The sequence below is a fragment of the Oenanthe melanoleuca genome, chromosome 1, assembly GCF_029582105.1.
Source record: "Oenanthe melanoleuca isolate GR-GAL-2019-014 chromosome 1, OMel1.0, whole genome shotgun sequence".
NCBI classification, from domain to species: Eukaryota; Metazoa; Chordata; class Aves; order Passeriformes; family Muscicapidae; genus Oenanthe; species Oenanthe melanoleuca.
The window spans coordinates 86,721,313-86,742,609 of NC_079333.1; the positions used below are offsets into that span (position 1 = coordinate 86,721,313).

General features: G+C 38.4%; 1 protein-coding gene across 2 annotated transcripts in view; it reads left to right on the forward strand.

Annotated features, from left to right (window-relative positions):
* Nucleotides 1-20,686, forward strand: part of GRTP1 (growth hormone regulated TBC protein 1) — a 34,098-nt gene extending 13,412 nt beyond the window's left edge. For both annotated transcript variants that reach the window (XM_056502231.1, XM_056502239.1), the window contains 5 exons: nucleotides 1,725-1,849; nucleotides 3,561-3,657; nucleotides 17,745-17,917; nucleotides 18,035-18,220; nucleotides 20,211-20,686. In XM_056502231.1, coding sequence (XP_056358206.1) covers nucleotides 1,725-1,849; nucleotides 3,561-3,657; nucleotides 17,745-17,917; nucleotides 18,035-18,220; nucleotides 20,211-20,300 — 671 coding nt within the window. In that variant the 3' untranslated portion in view covers nucleotides 20,301-20,686. The remainder of the gene's footprint in view (nucleotides 1-1,724; nucleotides 1,850-3,560; nucleotides 3,658-17,744; nucleotides 17,918-18,034; nucleotides 18,221-20,210) is intronic.
* Nucleotides 20,687-21,297: the final 611 nt, after the last annotated feature.

Below are 21,297 nucleotides of genomic sequence, written 5' to 3' on the forward strand. Positions count from 1 at the left end.
CCCTAAACTAAAGTATTGTTACTAAATATAGAGGGAAGTTTTATATCCTTCATAAAACTAGGGAAGGCTTCCCCCAGTCCTTGTGGGAAAAACCTGCTCTGCAATCAGAAACAAGTTGCAGCTGATTCTCTCAATTGCAGGTTGTGAAATTGCAGATGAGTTCAGTTTGAGTAGTCCCTGCTTTGTATGTGATGGACTTTTCTTATTTTCCCCTCACCCTTTCTCTGCATAGCTGAGGAGGAGAGCCATGCCTAAAATTCAGCAATAATCTTTTCTGTGACATTCAGCATGTACTTTAATAAAAAATAAATTTTGATTATGCAAATACTATGCTGCATATCAAGAAGCAGCAAAAGAAATTCATTTATCTTGTAACTATCTGTTGTTCAGGTCATCTCAAAAATTGCCTTTTTCCTTGTGTTTTCTCATTCACATGAGAGGTGAAGTAAAATACTTTTTTGTAAATGATTTGTTCCCTTTAAAAGGAAAAAATAGCAATTAGCATGATAACTTCTTCATGCACGTGACTTCCACTACACTGCTCGTAATTTTGGAGAGCTTTCTTCCTTTGGTTGCTTACAGCTGAACTTTGTGTCAAAGCTGCAACAGACTTCTTCCTTTATGCTGGAAAAGGGTGATAAAAAGTGATAATTCTTAGGACATGAAGATCTGTACAGAGGTGCTGTTACTGAAGTTTGTTTTTAACTTTAACCCAATTTGTTGTTGTTAAATATAACTCAACTGCTCATATTTTATTAATAACTCTTGGGTTTTGAAAATCTGCAAAGTTACTTTTAGCTGTTTAAATTGGAGAGAAAAATTCTATATAAAGATCAGATGCACAGGTGTATGCAAGTGACCTTGGGTTCTCTCTTTATGGAGTGAAGCAGGGCAAAAATTAACTCTGCCTCTGTCTTTCCAACAACTAAGGGCTGATTTGGGATGATTAGCTCGAACTTGCTTGTCTAATTTTTAGACTTTTGTAAGGAGAGATGAGTCCTACTATTAATTTTTGGTCTGAAAGAAATTAATGGTTGGAAATGTCAGTAATTGCATACTCCTTGGTTGGTTAAGCATTGAATTTGAAGCATGTGGGAACGTGCTCTGCTACTTGGTTATGAGAAATCACTTCCATTCTGGGTGATCTTGCACCAGTGAAGACACAGCTCTTCTCACGATCACATCATGGAGAAAGTTAAATATTAAAAAGTGATTTTTAACTGGAAGTCGGCAGCTGCAGGAAGGAATCTGGGGTTTTTTGGCTGCTACTGTTTGGTAGTAGTTTGCTGAATAAGTCAGTTGAAAGTTTACCTGGTTTGTTACAAGTATATGCTGTCCTAGAAGCATAACTCATTTCATGCCACTTGACTTGATATGTTTGGCATGTTTTGTGTCTGTCAGTCTAAATACCAAGTTTGTTTTCATTTAAGCCTTTGCAGTCAGACATGGAGAGGGTCCAATCTGCAGGAGAATTTCTTTAGACCTGCTTGAAATTGAAATTGTTACTCTAATAGGATTATTCTTTCTAGGAATGGATTATCCTTGAATGCAAGCGCCCTTTTAGCCAAAATGGTGGTAAAGCTGTTTTTTAAAATTAGTCCACCTTAACAACAGTTCAGTGAACTATAGTGAAGCTTCAGTTGTACTTCAGAAGACCTGTAAAAGTTTATTTGGAAAGTGATGAGGAGCAGCTCTTAATTTTGGTCTTTTTCCCTTTTGTCTAGACATGAACAGAACATTTCCAGATAATGTAAAATTCCGCAAAACTGCCGATCCATGTTTACAGCACGCGCTCTACAATGTATTGGTCGCATATGGGCATCATAATAAAGCAGTAGGATATTGTCAGGTATGTAAGCATCATTTTGTAAACTGCTGCATTTCAGCAGTGGTAACTGTTCCTGTCCATTTCAATGTGTGTTTTTAGAAGCACACCCACAAACTATTTCTGTTTATGAACTGGCCCTGTGAGGTTGGGTTGGGGGGTGTGGGATATGAATAGCTTCGGGCAAATTCAAATTTCCTTCTGAATTTCTCAGTGGCTGTTCTTGTAGCCATCTTAATCAATTTGGTTCCACTTGTTAGCTGCAACATAAGTATTTTATCACATGTGGTTGTATGAAGAGTAGTTGCTTTGGAGAACAAGAGGAAGCGAGCTTGCCTTTCCCTCCTTCTGATATCTTTCCCCAAGCAGTCCTTGGTATGTACATGGCATCATGAGATCTCAATTTCTTTTGTTTTCACTGTCACATTTTTCAAAGTACAGAAAGACCAGCATTAATGTGGTGTCATGTCCTTAGGGGCTAGTAGCATTTATTTAGTGCCATCTCCCAATATAGATAACACAGGTAGGAAGAAAATTTCTTTGAAATTCAACCTGATACTGCTTTGATGGCAGCTCAAGAAAGCTTCTGTTGTCACTGTCAAGTACTGTAAAGTTTCCTGTGGGACACAGAGAAGATAAGTTGATTTATGAGAGTCTGACAGTCAAGGAAAAAAAGGATCTGACTTGAAGGATCACTGTCATGAGCAAAATGTGTTTCTGGTTCACTTATTAATTCCTCTCCTGTCTCCTCTGCTTCCTGAGCAAGAATGTGTGTGCTAACATGCAGCTCATTTTAGTTGAGAAAGTTAGTGTAGTAAATACAACTACTTTGGAGAGAGAATATGAAACAGTATTTTTTTTAAATCTTGAGAGAAAACAGAGGAACTACACTGAAGTCTCAAAAACCAAAATTTTTCTTGCATACCCCAACTAGTTTTAGTATAGAAATTATTTACTCCCATTACTCCCTTTCAAAAGATGAGTAAGTTCCGTTGTTTCCAGTGATAGGTGTTTATCAAAATATAATTTTAATATTTTGATAATAACAGAAGGGGTAGAATTATTAATACTCACTTTTGCATGTGTCAGGTTTCTATATAGAGGTGGTTATACACAACATAACACACAATTCTAAACCATAGTAGCTTCTGCATGTCCAATTGTTAGTAAAATATTTTGGTACCTTTACTGGCTAATGAAAGAAGAACACTTAAAAAACCCTTGTGTGGATTCTTTGCACATCTGGTCTCCTCACAGGATCAGTGCTATTGTATGTATGTACTGGAGGATTATGGAAGAAAACTGTTTGTACACAGCCTTCAGATGAGTTAGGCAGCAAAAGCTTGTAAAAGCTCCTGGAACTGCAACATTTGACTTAGTGTATTTTGGGTCAGACATTCTCCTCCTGCAGCCTCACTGTCTACCTGCAGGTTTGTTGTGTTTGTAGTGCTCATCTAATACAGCTGTGTTTGGGTACTGATCAAAGCAGCTTTCAGTTGCATTGGGCTTTGGAATTTACAAAAAAGCAAAATTGAAGTATAGACTGCTAAGCTTTTTCTTTTAATTTTCCTCTTCTTGATCTTTGTTAATAATTCTTGTTAGCTGTCGTGCAGGTTTAGCAGGTTACTCAACTAGTGGCCTTCATTACTAGAATTAATATGCACACTTTGTAGAACTGCAGTAATTTAGCCCTTAGTCAAAAGAATTAAACTAGAAACTCTTCTTTCTATTTCAGGGCATGAACTTCATTGCTGGATACCTGATTCTTATTACAAAGAATGAAGAAGAATCATTTTGGTTGCTAGATGCTCTTATTGGAAGAATATTGCCTGGTATGTTAAAAACATAGTTTTATATTGGAGCTTGCCATTTATCTTTGCATTCTTCTCCAGTTGTAGACAATATCTGCATCTGGTCTGTTCAGTTGTTTTGAGTTCCCTTGCCTGGATCTCTGGCTTTGCAGGAGGTGTTTACACACTCAATTTTGCCCCATGTATAAGCTGAACCTCACTGCACATGTGAAGAAGTAGTTTAAAAACAGAAGTAGATACCAGGCATAGCTATATTTTTTACTCCTGTGAAATGCATTTGGCAATGTTTTTTCTTGGGATTTAATTATAGAGGGAGAATGTTTTTATTGTGAATTCCCATTCATTGCACAGGTGTGACTACAGATACACCTTTAATGTAGGTGGAAGATCTCATTGGAAGACTAATGGAAAGTGGAGGATTAATTCTTTATTGGCCTAGTTTTGCTTTTGCAGTGATTTTTGTCTTAAATATTTGGAGGTGGAAATTCAGTATTACACTGTCAACTAGGTACTGGTCAAGGACATCAAGGTTGATTGAAACTTTCACTTTTCTTTCTGTCTGTTCATGTTTAAGATTAAACAAAGGAATTTTGGTTCCCTATTAAATAGAAAGAAAAGACCTTGCGAAATAAAGAAGAATAGCTGAAAGATTCTTTTCATGCTTTTGAATGACTGTAAGAAGTTATTTTACACTGAATACACCGTGTAGGAACTTGGATTTTCCTTGTGTGGAAACAGTGGTTGGACTTTGTTTCCAGACTGAAAGAGTAGAGACAGGCAGGGAATGTTATGAGTTGTTGAATCAGTCTGCAAATATTTAACATTATGCAGCCTTGGAGCTTACTTTCAAGCTGTAAAAATAGTCTAAAGAAATCAACTGTCTGTTGCTTTTGTTCAGCCTTGAGAGCTCTAAGCTGTGCAAACAGGCAGGAGACAGGGCTGCTGTCTGCCCTGGGACCTGCCACTGCCTGGCATGGGTGGATATCTGCTTTGACATCACTGTGTCAGAGATAAGGCACTCAGTAAAAGGCAGGTTAATTGTGATATGTGGAAACTCTTGCTATTAATCCTTTCAATTGTCTTACACACTTATTGAGGAAAATGAGGTAAAGTCAGAATTTTATATTTGTTGTTTTGGTAGGGAACCTAATTCAGTTTATCAGAAAAACCTGCATTTTTATACACTTCTACACTTTACTGATACTTGTGGCAAAAGTTGCTCTTATTTTTCCTTCCTAGCTTTTGACTTTATCTTAGGCAGGTAGCATTGGTGATGAGAAGAAACTCATAACATGAAATGCAATTACTGTGTATAAAGGAGGTGTACATTTACTCAAGTTATAGGTATATTTTTACTTTTCTATTACAAGATTGTTGTTACTAACTTTAGCCTGGGTCCAACTGGGCAATATGAATCTTCTATATAGTATAAATATTTGTATTGAATAATACAAGATGTTATTGACAGAAAACTTAACTGCTGATGCTCTTCCCCTCTGATTTTAAAAAATATTTTTATCCCTTCTATTCCCACCATTCTCCTATACTGTTTGATTTTTATATTTATAGAAGTCAAAGCATGACAGATAAAATAACTGGCATAATTTCAGTGAAATACTGTACATGCATATGTGAGAGAATATATTCATAAATCAACTCACTCGGGTAAATAATTACTGCCTTTCTGTTAGTACAAGGTATTGCACATTTCAATTTTAAGCCCTATAATTATTAGGGAAGCAGAGAAGCACTGTACCTCTCAAGATCTTGTAGATCTTGTATGTTTTCCAGGTCTTCAGAGGGAGGACTAGGAATCAGTTTTGTTGGATGCTAACAATTTGATTGTTGATGCCAGCATTTTTCCATTAGTTTGGTTGCTGATTTGGTTTTCTTGATTTGTTTACATTATAATATACATGTTTTTCCCCCTGTTGTTGCACCAAATATGCCTCCAGGTCATGTCCTCATTTTTTGAGTATGTCCTGTCACTGCTAGTTAAATCAGTGGTGCTTTAGGACAATTTAGAAATCCATTCTCTGCCCTCTGCTGTGTCCCTGTGGGTGCTTCCTCCCCTGGCCACATGTGTTTAATTACATTAAACAGACGCTCCAGAACCATGGTGCTGACAGTGGTTTTTTTGGTCAGCAGATGAACTAAGGCAGCCACAGATCAATGTCATTGATTGAAATGTACAGTGTGACAGATGGGAACATTCTGGGGAAGTGGCAGAAAATGGGACTCCATCACTAAAGGTTTTCTGGCTGAACTGTTGTTCCATCCAAATGGAGATAATGCAGCTGGATAGAGAGAGCCAGTAAATTAGGCTTTGGTTGGTTGGTAAGAGGAGTTGTGTGCATGCGTTTCATTTGGCTGAACTCTTCACTGCTGGGTACAGCTGGGTGAGGCCAGAAAGCTCCTGCATCTGCTGAGGGCAAGCCCATGCATTTCTGCCTGTTGTCTGTCAGCTGCTCAGCCAGGGATTTGGAGGGATTATCACTTAAACACAGCAAGGGGGAAGAGAATTATTTGTTTAACTGAAGTTTTGGGTGTTACCAAATTTTTTTTTTATTTCCAGGTTCATTTAGACAGATAGCTGGAGCAGACAACATTGCCCACAAGAAGCAGTATAGATTCAATTCAAGCACAGAGTGGATGTGCCTGCAGTTTGTACTCAGCGTAGCTCTGATGTTTCTGTTCATCACTCTGATTCTTGTTGAGAAGTTTTTGGGACTTTTTTGTGCTGTTAAGGGAAAAGTGGGGAGATTGCTTTAGAAAGCACTAGGTAGGTAGGATCTTTTAACTGTGGTTCCTCAGTATGTAAGTAAAGGAGTAGACTTGTCATATTTTACATATTTGTGATTAGATGGTGAGGTTATGCGTAGAAAAACTGAACACCTTGGTCTCACTTTAGCATGACAGATATGCTTGTATATAGAAGAATAATCTCCTCTCCCACCTTCTGTGCTTCTCAGTCTGGAAGCAATTGTGTCTATCAACCTATACTCTGAATAGTCTACTGGACTATTATACTGGAGTTACTCTTACTGAAAAATAGTTGTAGAGTACTTTTCCTGTGGTGAAGAGTAGTCTCATGGGTTCTGCACTGCCCCATTCATGGCCAATTTGATTTCCTTTTATTCTAGGGTCAATGCTGACTTTTAGGGATGAGGAAAGTCCCCCTCTCTTTGGTGCTTACTTTTCATGTATTTGTAGGATCCAGTCAATTAATTTTGGAGGTTTTTTTGTATGGCTATGCTCCTTCAGTCAAGCTCTTCTCTTGCATGAACCTTTTCTCTGTTCCTGTTTTAACCTAATAATAATTGTGTGATTGTTCCAGTTTGAATTGATTGTTTTGGTTTTTTTTAAAACCTGGTCACAATGGCACACTTCTGTTTTCCGGTGGAGAATCACCTAGTGGCTCTTTTCACAGGAGAAAGTGTTTTGCTTAAGAGAGAAAAGCTGTAGGATTTCCCTTGCCTTTTTTCCCTAGTGGGACTCTGGTTTTGATTTGTGATCTCCCTCATAATGCATCTGCTGTTCCTTCTCTCTCGTTGTCAACAGATGTTTTTTCCACAGCATTTGGGAATTTGTAACACCTTTTTGCTGAACTTTATTTGCACATTCTTGTTATTTTAAGTGTCATCATGTCTCCTACTGCAGTCTTTCACTATTACTTTGTTGTGCTTCGTGTGTTGACATGGGTCAGTATCTCTTAGTTTAGGGTTGTTAACAAATACCAGCTTTTTCTTTTTCTCCAGTGTTTTAATAAAAACTTAAATGAGGTGTAACATTCTTGAAGAATCAGTCTAACAATCTTCCTTCAGTCTCGTTACTTTTTAGCAGCTTCTTCTAAAATTATTTTTCCCATGTATAGTGGATTGTTTATAAAAAATTAAAAGAGCAGAGTTTTGATGATGAAATAGTCACCAAAGTAGTAGACTGCACTGAAATAACTGGCATTAGCTGCAAGCACACAAGGTGCAAAGCAAGGTGCCACTTTGGTGTGTAGTGTAGTGACTGCTGGTTAAGGCAGGTGCCTGCATGCTGAGATAACAGATATCTCCCATGTTTGTTCAGCTCTCTGGCTTGCAGTTTTGTCAGCCAGAGACTCAGAGGTTGCACAAGAGATTGGGCACATGAGAGACATGAATATTTGAACTGAATGGCATCATAGCTACATATCAAACTCTTGAATATCCTTCTCTTTTGAGTGATTCATGTTGTAACGATCTTTTGAGTCCCATCATACAGACTTGCAGGTTTTAAGGGAAGGACCACTTGGGAAATGCAGAAGGCTGTACTAAGCTGTAAAGTATTTCTGTTTAGGCTGTTTGCTTTGAATTGCGGTTGAGCCTGTATTTATTTTGTTCTTATGGCTGAATTTATTTAAATACCCTAATTGGGTATTGTCAGGGAACGTCTGAATGCAGAACTGACTTGGCAGCTGCATCTTTTCAGACCTGCATCTCCAAAGGGAGTGGAACTCTTCACAGGAAACGTTTTTATTTAGCTGTGCAGGTAAAAAACACTGCTAGACCTAAACTGAGCTGAATTTGTAGCCTAAGATGGAGGTTGTCATGATAAAAAGCATTTCCTTTTAGAGAGAAGACTTGAGCACCTCCAGCATGTGCTTTTGGTGTGGAAAGCTCCTTTCAAGGCTATGTGTGACATGATGACACTATGTTTGCAAAGTAGTTTTTGACAACTGAACTTTTTATAGCACCATCAGCCCAGAAAATTGCAGCAGATTGATCAGTTCTGGGCTACTTTATCTTCGTCCTCTGGCAGCACTCAGCTACAGGTCTGTGAGGTGGCAGTATTCTCACTCATCCATGGAGTCCCTCTGTGATCTTATTTGAAGCCATAGTGGTGTGCCCCTTTGGCCTCCAGCATCACATCTGGTCCTCAGAGACATGAGCATTTTGCTGGTCAGCTGAACAATTCAGAGTTTTGAAATGTGGAACTCCATCATGTTTTACTGTTAACACCCAGCCACAATGAAAGCATTAGAGGTCATTTACCCAGGAATTAAGCTTGCAGTGTCCTGGTAAGGTGAAGGTGGAATGAGGGAGTCATGTGCCTGTATTTAGAAACCACGATAAGCCTGAAATCCTCATTACTTATAAATCTGAACTGCTAGGGGATTTGTGAGACTTGAGCAAGCAGGAAATAAGCAACTGATTTTTTTTCCTTTGAAATTACACAGGTATTTATTTGAAATAATTTATTTACTTTCTGTATAATATCTCCCTCTCACCCAGTCGCAAAACTCATCAATAAAAGAACAATCTCATTATTTAGTTAGGTGTGTTTTAGGTGACTGGGTAGAACTCTTACACTTCTGTGTGAAACAGAAGTTTGCTGTACATGACAAGAATAACCATGCTGTTAGCCTTACATTTCTGAGGAAATACGCAGCAAAAGCACCATAGTGTTTAAAAATGCTGAAGAATATTGTTTTCGTTGGCATGACTACTTACACTGGAAGCAGGACCTATTCCACCAAGAAAAAGTCAAGAATGCCTCCTTCATTCTGACAAGTAAGCCTTCTATTGATATAATTTGATTATATTGAACTTAAAGTATCTTCAGTAGGCCATCCATAGCTCTAGTCTGTGTGGGACTGCAGCCTTGGCTGTCTGTGCAGATAGTGCTATTTGCTTCATCCCTTTCAAAAGCCATCAGCAAAATAACTTGCCAAATGTGATCTTAATTCAGCTAGGACTGATCAAAGGTAGACTTCCCTGGCAGCATGCAATGGAGGAAAGCAGGTATTGTGGCATAAACACAGAAGTGTGGGTTTGGGAGAAGAGGTCATGGGTTTTTTTGACGTGAAAGAACCAATAAGTAGCCAAGCCTTAGTATACAGCACAAGGCTTGCTTAGTTTATGCTTTATATTTAATTAGAGTAGCCATGTTGGAGGGATGTTCTATTTTCTTTTTTTTCTTTTTTCTTTTTTTTATTTTTAATTTTATCTAATGGCTTGAGTTCTGAAAGCACTCACGTGCACGTGGTATTAAAAGCCATCTCCATGCTTAAGGGACTGTGCTGTTCTATCTTTAGAATTAATACGCAAAGCCAGAGCAGTTTTTTGTGTTTTTGTGACTTTCTGATGGTCAGCCAGGGCTCTGCATGTTTTATATTTTAACTTGTAATTCCCCATAAAATGTATTAATATGCTTGAAGTTATCTGTGTATTAAATACCAAGACTTATAAAACTGGAAATGTAACTGGAAATCTTAACTTTCCATACAAAAAGCCAGATGAAGAAATAGTACTTCTTCCCATTGTGGCCTTTCAGTACTTAAAGAGAGTTCTAAAAAAAGGTGGAGAGCAACTTCTTACAGGAGCAGATGGTGATAGGACAAGGAGGAATGGTTTTACATTAAAATAGGGGACACTTAGATTAGATGTCAGGAGGAAATTCTTTACTCAGAGGATAGTGAGGCAGTGGAGCAGACTGCCCAGAGGAGTTTTAGGTGCCAGTCCCTGAAAGTGTGATCCTGCCACCACTACTAGTACTGTATTCAAACTGTAAATCAGTCTTACTAAAAACACTTGATGTATTTTTAAATTGGAATTTGAATTGTCCTAATTTGCAGGTATTGCTTTTTTTAAGACTTTCTCCAAGACTTTCTCCTATTATATTGAAAAGCCCACAATGCCTGGTATGTTTTCTTTATGAAGTGGTAAACTTTGCTTTTAATTTTTCTTTCATAAATGCTACAAATAAAGAGGTTCCTTATAGAACTCAGTTTTTCTAAGTAGTGTTTATAACCTTTTCTTTCATGTCCTTTCAAGTTCTTCAGCTTTCTGCCTGAATTGTAAATATCAGAGCTGGGTGCAGTTTTCTAATGTTTGGAGTTATGTTTCTAATGTTACGAGTTTTCTCAGTTTTGCTAATGTTATAATCAGAGATTATATACTCTCTTCAGTAGTGCATATATCCAAAGATTGCTTTGGCTTTTTCTGAGCTATGATGTGCTTGCTCTGGATTTATTGTATTTGCAACTTAAGATACTGCAAAATTGAGGGTTTTTTCAAAAGTTTAACTCCATTAAGTGTTGGATTTTTAAAAATGTCATAGTGGAAAGACAGAAGGCTTTGATAGTGTTTCAAATTATAGTATAATGTACATTCAGCAGAGGTGGCAACATAAATAATGTTTTGGTGTAAGATGTGCTTTGTGAGTAAAGGAAATTAAATGAAGAAAATCATGTACAGTGGTAATTTTTGTCTACCTTTGAGAGAAATGCTTAGAAAATGCAACCTTGGTTGCATTTCATGTGTTCATGTTCAGAAGACTGGAGTGCTTTACTAAGATGTCAGTTCATGGCTAGTGGAGAAGTCTCATTCATCTTGCAGTTCTAAAACCTGTTGCTCCAAGTGTAAAATTAATTCTCTTGTTAGCTTCTTCAAGCTTGAAATAAGAGGATTGTGGCTTTCATTCCCCCTCTATTCAGACCAAAGTGTTAGATTGGTTTCCTTTTTCCAGTACCAGATGAGAACCATACCTGTTGGTCCAGCTCTCTGTTTTAAGGTGCTTCTGTTCCAGTCTCAAGTAATGTGCTCAGTGGTCCTCTTGGTATGACTGCAGCATTCTTGTGAAGACCTGAGAAGAATGTAACACTGAGGTTCTTCTTAAGCATGAGAGGATATCACAGCTGTGTTTTGTGCTGAGGTGTTAAGAATAATCTTGTCCATGCAGTCAACTGATAAAATACTTATTATTTCTAATGCTGTGGAGTTAAAAACAGATCCAGGAATCCTTATTCAGCTGAAGTCATCAGTCATTAAGACTCATTATACAGTTGTAAGCTGTTTTTTTTTTTTTTTTTTCCTTTTAAAAGTTTATTTCCTCAACAGCATGGTAAGCAGTTGTAGTTTTCAATGCTTGTTCTTGAATTTCCTCTCACTTTGAGGAAATTGGCGATAAAAGTCTGTCAGAGGGTCCTGTGTGTTAAAAGCCTTGGCTCCTGGGGTCATTGTCAGCCCCGTAAACTGCAGACTTCTCCAAAGTATGCAGCTCTTTAGACAGGCACAATTCATGGGGTGCAATGATTGGAGTCAGGCCAGGCTGTTTGGGAACAGCCAAGCGGGGAATACTGTGTGTGTGTGTGCTGTGTCTGTTGGTGTCTGTCAGCTCAGTGATACTGTGAAAAAACCACTACTGACAAATATCGACGAAGAGGGGAGAGAGGAGAGCTGGCCCAACAGTATTTTGCTCAGTTATGTCTAAGCTATAAGAGAGCAGTTTGGTTTTTGTAACTTTAAGCTGGAGTAGTTGTGTCACTACTGAGCAGCACTTAACAGAGGTGGTATGTAAATAAATAATTAACATAGCCAGTTTCATTCTCTTGCATTTGTGTTTCCCAGCATGCTGCTAACTTCAGTTTGTTTCTCTGAGGGATTACACATAAAGTCTTTGTTTCTTTGTATTTCATCTCTGCTGTCTGTAATGTCTGGAAGGATGACATCTTTGCCTGCCTTTCCACTGTCTTTCTAATTAACAAGCGTCCTTCTTCAGTTTCCAAATGGCAGGTAGCTAGCTACTACATCTGCTCAGAATCCCACTGTGCTCTGTGAAATGGGAAACCAAAGGCTCTTTCAGCACCCTGGGATCTATTTTCCAAGTTTGGGACCAGAAGCAAAAGATGAATACAGGCAGATGGCATTATGTAGAAACAAACACTGCCTTTTTGTGCTTGCTGGAAAGGTGTTAGTAAGTTATTTCTCAAGTTACATTACTCAAAATTTTGTGTAATCTCAAGCAATAAGGATCTATAAAATGCTTGCATTCCCATTTTTTTTAAAGATAGTTCTGCCATCCAAAATAAATTTGGTTTCCTTATGTTTACTTAAAGCTGATGTTCAGTTGTGAATGATACAGTTGATGCTGGTTGTGATGTGAGTTCAGTACTCCAGGACAGAAGTTCTCAGTCACTTTAGTTTGAAGGAAGAGATAAAATATAGCTTGAACCTGTTTGGGGTTGTTTGATTTGTTGGATGTTTTTTCTATTCCCTGAAAAATTAGGAACTTGTGTTTTAAAAATAATGTAGTTAAGAGGTTTTAGCTTGCCATTTAGCCACATATCTGCAGGATATCACTCTGGCCAGGACACCTGCAGGGGTCACTCTGGTCTGATACTGCAAAAAGAATTGGCAGTACTCTTGGGTTTCCTCCTTTTCCTGTTGTGGCTTCCTGATTTCTTCCCAAATGTAGGTTGTTCAGCTTTTAATGTAAGACTCATGATGTAGATACTTAGAAGACACAAAAGCTGATATGTTTTAAATGTTTATTTTATTCCCCCTACAAATGCACATGATGGAATCTGTTTTGGGTTTGACTTGAAATGTAGGAAATGTAGAACCGAGTGCTTTTCATGAAATCCTGTTCATGGAAACCTCTGCATTTTCTTGCCTATTCTCTTCCCTCCTGGATTCCAGTGAGGTCTGGTAGCAAATGGTATCTCCAGCAAGGAGAGATTGAATGTTGCTTGGTGGTATAAAAATGAATTATTTCTGCTACTATGGAAGGAGACAACATTATCATCACACACACAGAGTTCTTATGGACATTATAATCATATTCTTGTGAATAAAATACTTTGCATTGATTAGTCTGTGAGAAAAGTTAAACTAGCCAGTTTTTAACTTTCCAGTTGGGTTGGATCTCCAAGACAAAACATTCTGTCCCAGGCTGGTCTGTGTAGGCTCTTGAAATAATAGAAATGCTGGAATATAAGCAGCAGAGCTGAGGTCTTGTTTGGGGTGTTTTTGTAACACTTACGAATTTAGTTCCACTAGGAATATGTATATTTAACCTGACACAGGCACAACAGACTGGAAGGATTTTTTTTTTTTTTTTTTTTTTTTTAAACTTCTGTAGCTCTTGATTCCTAGAGATAATTTAAGACTATAAGAGTATTGCTTCTTAAACTTTTATTTTTGGAACCTCTTAATCTATTTGTAATAGAGAACAAGGTCATAGAGTCCCTACAAGCTTTATCCTTATTTCCTACAAATCTTATTACTGTTCTGGAACACAAGCAGCCAGTTATGTCTGAGTCCTGGGTATTCTGGTAAGATCCAGAGATGTGTTAACTGTTGTGACAGGGAGACAGTGAAATGTAGTGTTAGGAATGTCTGTGCCAGGACAGGTTTCCAGCTCAGTGACTGCATGCCACAGGCAGTGCAGTGTTAGTAACTAAAAGCCCTTTGAACAAGGAAAAAAGTCCCTTCATGTGGTCACCTGTGTTGTACAGTAGCAATAAAGTAGCTGGCAACTGGTGAAGCTGGCTTTTCCTGTTTGCTGCTTGACTCCAAGAGGAAGAAGCACAATGAATTCCATGTGGGATGCTGCCCACATTGCCCTCTGATACACCCTCAGGCACTCCTAAACTTAGCAAGGCGTCCAAAATCCATAGGCAGATACTTGAACAACAGACTGGGCAAAGCACACAGGTAAAGCAACAAAGGGAAAGCTGAGAGGAGAGTACAGAAAGCCTTGGATCAGCAGACAAAAGCACTTGAAAATGCCAAGTTGCATACTGAGAAACTTTATTTTCATCTAGATGTTTTTCTGGAATTTAGTAATCAATTAATAATACAATATTTCATTTGTTGCCTTCCAGAAAATGTGATGAAAAATAATGTAGTGTGTGATCACCTAAAAATTATGACTTCCATTTGACCATTTGAAGAAATAAAGGAAACAACCTGGCTGTGTTTTTTTCAGGGGAATGGTATTTTGTCAGAGGACATTCCTATAAACCACCTAGATCAACAGATACACAATATAATTAGCCTGTTTTTTAAATTAGTAAGTGGTAGATTGGGAGCCATTACTGACTCAGGTTTGTTCTGAGTCATCAATTGTGCAGTATTTTGCCAGATTATTGAGAGGGGAAAAATAATTAAGATGCTAATTAACTGTGGATCATGCAAATCTAGAAATTTCAAATAATTTGTAAGATATAAGATACGTAAGGAATATAAAGCTAATGTGTTTCATTGGTAGATGAGTAAAAATAATTGTCTGCCTTGTATTTTGTGAAAAACAGCTTTGTGGTGTGTGGGAGAGGTAGGCTTGTGTAGACTTGGTTATAAACAAGGATATTTTGACTTCTGGGCAGAGCAGTCAATTATAAAATATTAGGAAACTAGGGCACACAGTGAAGCATTTGCAGCAAGAGAGAGCTGCAGGATTTTTGCTGAGGGGACATTTTCAGAGGGCTTAATGACCGGGAATCCCTAGTAAGTAAGAAGGGAATAGATGAGCCATGTAGGTTAAATGTTACCAAGCACTTAGGCACTGAACCAAGTTACAAAATCATCTTCCCTAGTGAAACCAGATGTGGACTCTGAAAGGTGTTCCTTGTAAGTGATCTGTGGGTAAGTTTTGCACAAATACGAGGTCCTCCAGGAATGTTTCTGAAGGATTTGAAAATGCGGCTTTCCTAATTTGAGAAGCTAATTTTATATACACACATTTATGTATAAATGTATATATACAGGAAAAATAAATAGAAAATTATAATTACATATTAATTATGTGTCATAATTATAATTAATACCCACATGAACTATAATTAACACACAAGAATTACATGTAAAATGTCTTCAATGCAGATTGTTTTAACCTAACTTCTGTTGTGAACTGGCAGCTAGTATGCTGAAAACCCCTGCTATTCAGTTATTGGCATTTGCATAAATGGTTAATCACTCCTCCCACTGGTTCTGCAGCAGCGCTGGGCTGAACATTGCAGTGCTGTGTACCAGGGCACATGGGAGCTGCTCCTGCTCCACGAGGAACAGCAGGGGGCTGCCCCAGATAGATGAATGGATCCTTTTTTCCTTTCTGTCCAGTAGTACAATCTAACAGACTTGAATGAAATTTTAATTTACACCAAAGCTTCCTGGCTGCTTCAGGAATTTGTGGAGTGACTGTTAACTTTTTGCTTCCCAGCTCTCAAAGAGCTGGGTAGGTGTCCAGTTGTGTTCTTGAGATCCTGACATTTACTTTGCTGTACAGATTAAAAATAGCAGCTGCTGTTGGTTTCAGCATGTCAGATGATCGCAGCAAAGCAGTGTGAGTGGACTGCTGTCCTTCTTCCTGAGGACATTTGCCAGTGGTAACTTGAAGTTTTCAGTAGTCACGTGTGTCAGGAGCACAAATAAAGAGGAAAAATTTGTTTGTGAATGTATGAGAGGAGGAGGAAGGATGGGAAAGGGAAAAGGCTTGTTCTGTTACTTGTTATTTGAGATGTCATTAGATTTCACTTGCATTAAAGCAACATTTTAAAAAAAGATGTACTCAGCCAATTAATGTTACTGTTACTGCATTCCAGTTCAAAAATGAGCACAGCACATGCAGAAAGAGAGGGTTTTGTTTTGGCTCTGAAGTTGTGGTGTTGTTTTCAGTACACTTTTCCATGGGATTACTTGTTTTAGCTGTTGGAGCTTTCCCTACAAGCAATTGAAAGGCAGATAAAGAATATGTGAGTGGCAGTGACTCTTAGGTCTGTAGAGGAGTTTAAATCTCACTCTCCAGGGGGAACAAAGGATCCCAGACTGAAAGCTAGCTCCTAAAGACTGGATGTGATACTCTGCAGTATCATTAAAAACTCCTGTAGATGTTCTAGAGTTTGGCCAGAACAAATGTTGAGCAAATAACTCATAGGGTGGGAAGTCTGTTCAAGAAAACCGTTGGCACAGGAAAGAGTGGAATATTAAACTGCTCTTGTGAAATTACAGAAATATAAGTGGTTATACATGTTCTGCATAGTTCAGACCTATTTTTAAACTTGTGTGTGGCACTGGAAGGTTTTATTAGAATTATTTCAGGCAAATAGACTTTCTCTGATTCCTTCACTATTATATGAACCATTGGACTATGCTGTGTGTGTCTGGGGACATTGGCAGAAACTATGTAAGACAGAAATCTGAATTGCAGCTTTTCAGAATCAGTGAAGGAAAGAAAGGCATAGAAAGGAATTTGTGTTACCACTGCTTTCTTTCCATAAACAAAAGTTAATAACATAGGTCTTGTCAGCAGTGCACTCGTGGACTATCAAAAGTTGCTTCCCAGGACTGGAGAGGCGAAGTCCAGCTTAAATGTTTCTGTCAACATATAAACCCAAAATACGAATTCCTTAAACATCTGTGTAATTCTTGTGTCATACTGGGGCATTTGAATACATATGAATTGAAACCACATTTTTTTCTTCCCTTAAATATACCCAGTTACTCATCTATAGAGCTGAGACACTCGTTATTTAGCCTGCCACCTTGGTAATGAAAATGCTTACCCTGACAAACAGGCTGTGGACTGACAGCCAGAGTGCTCTGTTGTTCTTAATTGTGAATTTACCAGTTACTGCAGTGACCAGAAGTGCAGGAATGTAGGTCTTACTTTAATCCTTCACTTGCAGGTAAATTAAGTAGGAAGAGATGTTGCCTGAGGGGATCTTTCATTCACTTCCTTTCAGAATTATTCTATGAAAAGTGGGATTTTCTTGGCTCAGAGAAAGGAGAGAAAAACTCCTGCCTTAATGGCTAGGTCACACCTTAGAAGATGGGGAGTATCTGGCCTCCAGCACCCCTGCTCAGCTGATGCTTTGAAGAATTTGGATTTCCAGTTCGACTGGATCTGGTCTAAAGGCTACAGGTTATTGTGGGGGTTTGGGTTTTTTGGTACCTGTCTGGGTATTGTGTGGACTGGGAGTTGTGCAGCCCCCAGACACAGGAAGGAGGGGATGGTTATATTGAACTGTTTAAGTATTAGTACTACTTTTGTAGTTTAAGCTAGCAGTGAAAAACTACCTTCCTTGGGAAGGAAGAATGAGTTGCCACAAAACATCAGAGAGAAAGAAGGTATTTCGGTAGGCATGAATGAAGTGTTTGTGCAGAGGGATCAGCCTTGGCTGAAAGAGCAGCAGTCTATGACCACAGTGCAGAGAACTTCATGCTGTGAGTTAATTTACTTCACCTTGGGATTCCTGGGCTCAGTGTGCCTTTATACATTCAGCTGCAGAGGACATCCTCTTCAATTTCATAAGAAGATCATGTGCACAGATTCCTGAGTTTTGATTTCTTCTCTCCAAGATTATTACAGTCCTGCAATGTTGGGCCTGAAAACTGATCAGGAAGTTCTTGGAGAACTTGTGAAAATGAAAGTTCCAGCTGTGGCAGAGCTGATGGAAAGACATGGAGTCATGTGGACCCTAGTGGTGTCACGCTGGTTTATATGCCTGTTCATTGACATTCTTCCAGTGGAGGTAATTGCTAACATAAAGTTCTCTTACTACACCCCTAATTATTTCATTTGTACTGCTTTAGTAATAATTGCTTACTGGAAATCAAGGTTAATCTGAAAATTCTCTCCTTTCCTGCAGACTGTGCTCCGAATATGGGATTGTTTATTCTATGAAGGGTCAAAGATCATCTTCCGTGTGGCCTTAACTCTGATTAAGCAAAACCAAGCTTTTATTTTGGAAGCCACGAATTTCCCTGATATTTGTGATAAATTTAAGCAGATCACCAAAGGAACATTTGTAACAGAGTGTCACAGCTTCATGCAGGTAAATTCTCTGCAGCTTTTAGTCATTCCAAATTAAAACCAAGTCTGACTTATAAATGTTCTTCACTGAGCAAAAGAGGGATACAGTTAGTAGAAACACAGGTGTTAGGATTGTTTTTTAAATAAGAAACTAAAATATTTCTAATAAATATGTTAATATATTAAATAATTTATATTTAATAATTATGATCAATTATATATTTAATAGTTTTTATCTAATTCCATATATAGCAATCCATCCACATTATCTATCATACAGGGAAGAAAATTCTTCTTCACCCTTTTTATCAGTTAAGGCAGGAAGTCTGATGAGAAAATAGTTTTAGCACATTTTTCCAGTGGACTATGGTTATTGATCCTGTTTTCAGATGAACTGTAAACACAGTATTGTAGAATATGCATGAAGTGAATTTTAAGCTTGCACTGATAAATGACTGTAGTGCCCAAATACACATTCTGTTTAGAAACAAGATGGTAGCAGCAGGTTCCCATTTGCAGACAAAAACCATGAAGTTGAATGTCCAAGTGCTGTGACAGTCTGCAATCTGTTATTCTTTTAAATTACTAATACGGTAGGTACCACATCACTATAAAACATTAGGAAGATGGCAACATAAAAGATGGAAGCTGCAAAACAAGTAACAGGAGCATATCTGTGATAAATCACATGGTCAACTTCACTATCACTGTTTGCTTAGTGTGCACAAAACCATGTTCTGGAGGGTGACATTACCCCCCAAAGTGTTTCATGCTCATGGCACATCTCTCTGCATAGGTCAGTCACAGTAGGATATCATTTATACTAACTTTCATTATTGTTCATATAGAAGAAAACTTAGCTTAATTTACTGACACCTTTAAGTCTTTTTAATTAAAGGAGCAAGAAAAAAATCACAGGTACAGCTTTAATTTAGAAGGGAGATGTTTGAGGGGCTTTTCCATTCTATTAACAGTTTACAATAAGAATTTTAATAAATGTTAACTGCCTTAAGGACACCTGTTCAGAGGCTGATGCTAACACTTGTCCTTAAAGGACTTCCCTCTCCCCTCTTTAATTATGTTAAATTTTACACTAGCTATTTTTAGAGAATCAACTACCTTTTTCTTGCAGTTACCCTAAGTAGAAGAATTTTAACTGTTATTTACCATACTAATGGGGCTTTGAAGGCAGTTAGATAAACAATTTAGGTTAAGTTCTTCTGTAACTTTGAAACGTACTTGTGAGCTTGGATGTTTGTTGTGCTGGGTTTTTCTTCAGCAGTACAGGTATTAGTACCAGTAGAGGTGATGACAGGTATCTTTATGCCTCCTGCCCCAAAAGAGAACCTTAGTTTTAGCCAGAAAGCTATTCTGAACTGGTTTAATTACAGTCTTGTCTCTAGAGCTGTCATTTAACAGCTCCAGAGAACTGAGGTGCCCACACACCTTAACTGTAGCTTGAAGTGCATAAACCTGTAGCTTTGCTTCACAGTTTTGTTCACTCAGAAGTTCTAGGTGAAGTAGTGGAAACAAATGTTCTTGAACAAAAGTGAAAACAAAAGGAAAAAAATAATTGAAGATGTGTAATGGCATTCAGAACACATCAGGTTCTTTGATCCATATCCCTTACTCCCCTGGAAAGCGTGGTAGGGAAGAGGAGCAGAGGCAGTGTAATGAGGGATTAAAACTGATTTTTTGCAGTAGGAAGACACTGGTTTCTTTGTTCCAGAGCCTGAACCACCTCTGCTAGCACCACACAGGAAGTGCACTGGCGCTTTGTCACATTACCCAGGGCAGTTTAGTATGTTCTAAATATGCCACTTTCTACCACCTGCCATCTAAAATAATCTCAACTGGATACCCATTCAAACCAGATTTTCTATTGCTGCTTTTGTGTCATTTACTGCACTTGTTATGAGCTGCAGGTTTACTGTCTCAGAGAATATGTGACAATTTGAGCATGCTGTCCAAAGCCAGCAGTTTAACTAAGAATTTTCTTTGTTTGCCCTCAGAAAATATTCACTGATCCTGGAAGCTTATCCATGGCAACAATCAACAAACTCCGAGAGACTTGCAGGGAGAAGTTGCTTTCTCAGGGATGACATGCCAGATGTAACCAGGTGGTCAGATACTGCAGCAGTTGACACATTCCTCTATTTGCACTGATTAAAGCACACTTTAAGCTTTCCATGAATTAATTGACACTTGACCAATTTTTCCTGCCTTTCAAGTAAGTGTGTTAACACTTTGTACTGTATGTCGGATTTGATATCTGGAACTGGTGGTTCTGTTAGTGTTGTTGGTGGTGTGTTGTTTTTATTTTTTAAGAATTAAGAATGTGATCAGTGTCAGGACCCTCCTTTTAAAAGAATAGTCCCAGGGAATTTTGTAATATTGAAAGCAAGCAGATGTATAAAATTACGTATTACTGTGTTAACTGTGACACTATTACCACTTGTACAAAATAAATTAATTTAATTTGTCAGAACCTGTTCCTTGGTGTAGAGAGTAAAATATGTGATCTGGGTCCTGACTGCCAGTCATTGGCTGGAATACAATCATCTTTTTCCTCTGTTCTCACTTAAGGAGCTCAAATACAGCAAAGTGCAGGGCAAGAGAGCAGTCAGTGATCTTCACTGGCAGTTGATCTATGCAGTGTGAAATAGAGCAGCTGTAGTGCAATTCTCCCACACCTGTCTCCCTAAAAATTTGAGGAGAAACACTTGTAAAGACATCCACAAACAGACTTCTTTGACAGGGGAAGATACTGGGTAGTTCCAAAGTCTGCATTGGCACCAGGCCACTTCCAGCTCTGCTGGGGCCAGGAGTCTGGGAATTGCTTTCTTGTCCCTAGAGAGCCCTCTGGTGGCCAAATCCTCTCCCTTCCAGCTGAGGAAAGGAAGACAACTGGAGCACTGTGTGGGGCTTTATGGTCCCTGTGCAACAACCTTTTAACAGCAGTCCTTCTCAGACTTCAAGATCTCTTCATTCCCTGTGAAGCATGGCTTTCCCCTATCCCACAAACTGAGATTTTTATCATTCCTCAGCAGGAAAAAAAGTTGCCTTTTTCAGAGGAAGTAGAAGAGTGCTCTTCTAGAC